Here is a 1,348-nt window from a genome sequence, read left to right on the forward strand (position 1 = left end):
CCCGGTGAGATAAGTCTATGTCCGACATGAATGTCACTATAAATTCTCCTAATTTCGTGGCGCGGTGACACATTTCTCTTCGGTGACTCTTCCCCACTATCACCACCAGCCCTCCTCAACCTCAACGTGCTCACCGCCTCCGTCAAAGTCTGCGTTGAGGAAATGCAAGATTTACCAAGATTAGCAAGATCCCACCTTAGGACAGCTCGTCCGAAGCACTTCATCATCGACCAGCAGTTCATCGTACCTGCCAGCCATCGGAAGACCCCCGGTTCAATTCTCACAGACCACATTTTTCTCACATTTCTCTCGCCGCCTCGGCAATACTCAAATCCACATTTTTCAAGAGGATCTTTTTACTCGTCGTCAATTCTGTGAAACCCAAAATATTCACCTATGCGAAAATACAGCCGTCACGCGGCACGAAATCTCACCCACCAGTGCGTGAGCTGTAGTAGCGTTGACGAGCAAAGTCAAACAAGCGCAGCCACCAACGATAAACATCAACTCTTCTCGAAGGCGAACGTCCGGAAATGCATCCTCCGATTTAGTTACCATCACCTGATCACAAAAGAAAAATAATTTTTTTTTAAAATTTTGCCGAAAATTTTTTGCTTTTCCCTTACGACCAAAAATGCAAAGCGTTTCTGCTTACAGCCAAAAAATCCAAATTTTCACCCAAAAAAATATTTTTTTGAATTTTTCCCACGACCATAAATTCGAAGCTTTTCTGGTTGCAGCCCATCCAAATTTCACCGGAAAAATAATTTCGATTTTTCCTACAATTTCCAACCATTTCCCCTTACACTCCATGATAATTTCATCGGGAAAAATATTTTCTCTATTTTTTCCCATAATTTCCCCTTACAGCTAACGAGAGAGCAACAGCACCTCTGAGACCACCCCAGAAGATAACCGTCAAAGACCTCCAATCGACCTTAGGCCCAATCCTCTCCAGGAACGGCCATAATAACAACAGCATCACCCCTCGTGTCACCAACATCACCAAATACCTAAATCAAATACAAACTTTTGCGGAAAATGAAATTTTACCATTTTTTCCGACCAAAAAACATAATTTTCGAAAAATTTTCTTCATTGATTTTCCATTCCTCCCGTTCCCCTATAAAATTACCATAACACTCACTGCAGTAGAATCAGCCACTTTTAACGCTACACTGTATAGAGTATACAGGAAAAAATGGTAATTTTTATTTTTTCAACGAAAACAACTAATTTTTCTGGGAAAATTTCACCATTATTTATTCACTCCTACCGTTTCTCCGTCAACTTACATAACCCCGAGTGCAGTAAAGCACAAAAATTGCTCGAAAATTTTCATTTTTTT

At 40.8% G+C, this 1,348-nt stretch overlaps 2 protein-coding genes across 2 annotated transcripts in view; both read right to left on the reverse strand.

Moving 5' to 3' along the window:
* The window catches only part of Pmar_PMAR005982 (hypothetical protein), a gene marked incomplete at both ends in the record, with an annotated part of 2,013 nt that extends 1,455 nt beyond the window's left edge, over positions 1-558 (reverse strand). Inside the window, 4 exons of the mRNA XM_002774358.1 lie at positions 70-149; positions 196-247; positions 303-394; positions 439-558. Coding sequence (XP_002774404.1) covers positions 70-149; positions 196-247; positions 303-394; positions 439-558 — 344 coding nt within the window. The remainder of the gene's footprint in view (positions 1-69; positions 150-195; positions 248-302; positions 395-438) is intronic.
* Positions 559-938: 380 nt separating this feature from the next.
* The window catches only part of Pmar_PMAR005983 (hypothetical protein), a gene marked incomplete at both ends in the record, with an annotated part of 1,498 nt that continues 1,088 nt past the window's right edge, over positions 939-1,348 (reverse strand). Inside the window, one exon of the mRNA XM_002774359.1 lies at positions 939-1,013. Within this exon, the coding sequence (XP_002774405.1) occupies positions 939-1,013 (75 nt within the window). The remainder of the gene's footprint in view (positions 1,014-1,348) is intronic.

This window comes from Perkinsus marinus (genome assembly GCF_000006405.1).
Source record: "Perkinsus marinus ATCC 50983 genomic scaffold scf_1104296958234, whole genome shotgun sequence".
NCBI classification, from domain to species: Eukaryota; Perkinsozoa; order Perkinsida; family Perkinsidae; genus Perkinsus; species Perkinsus marinus.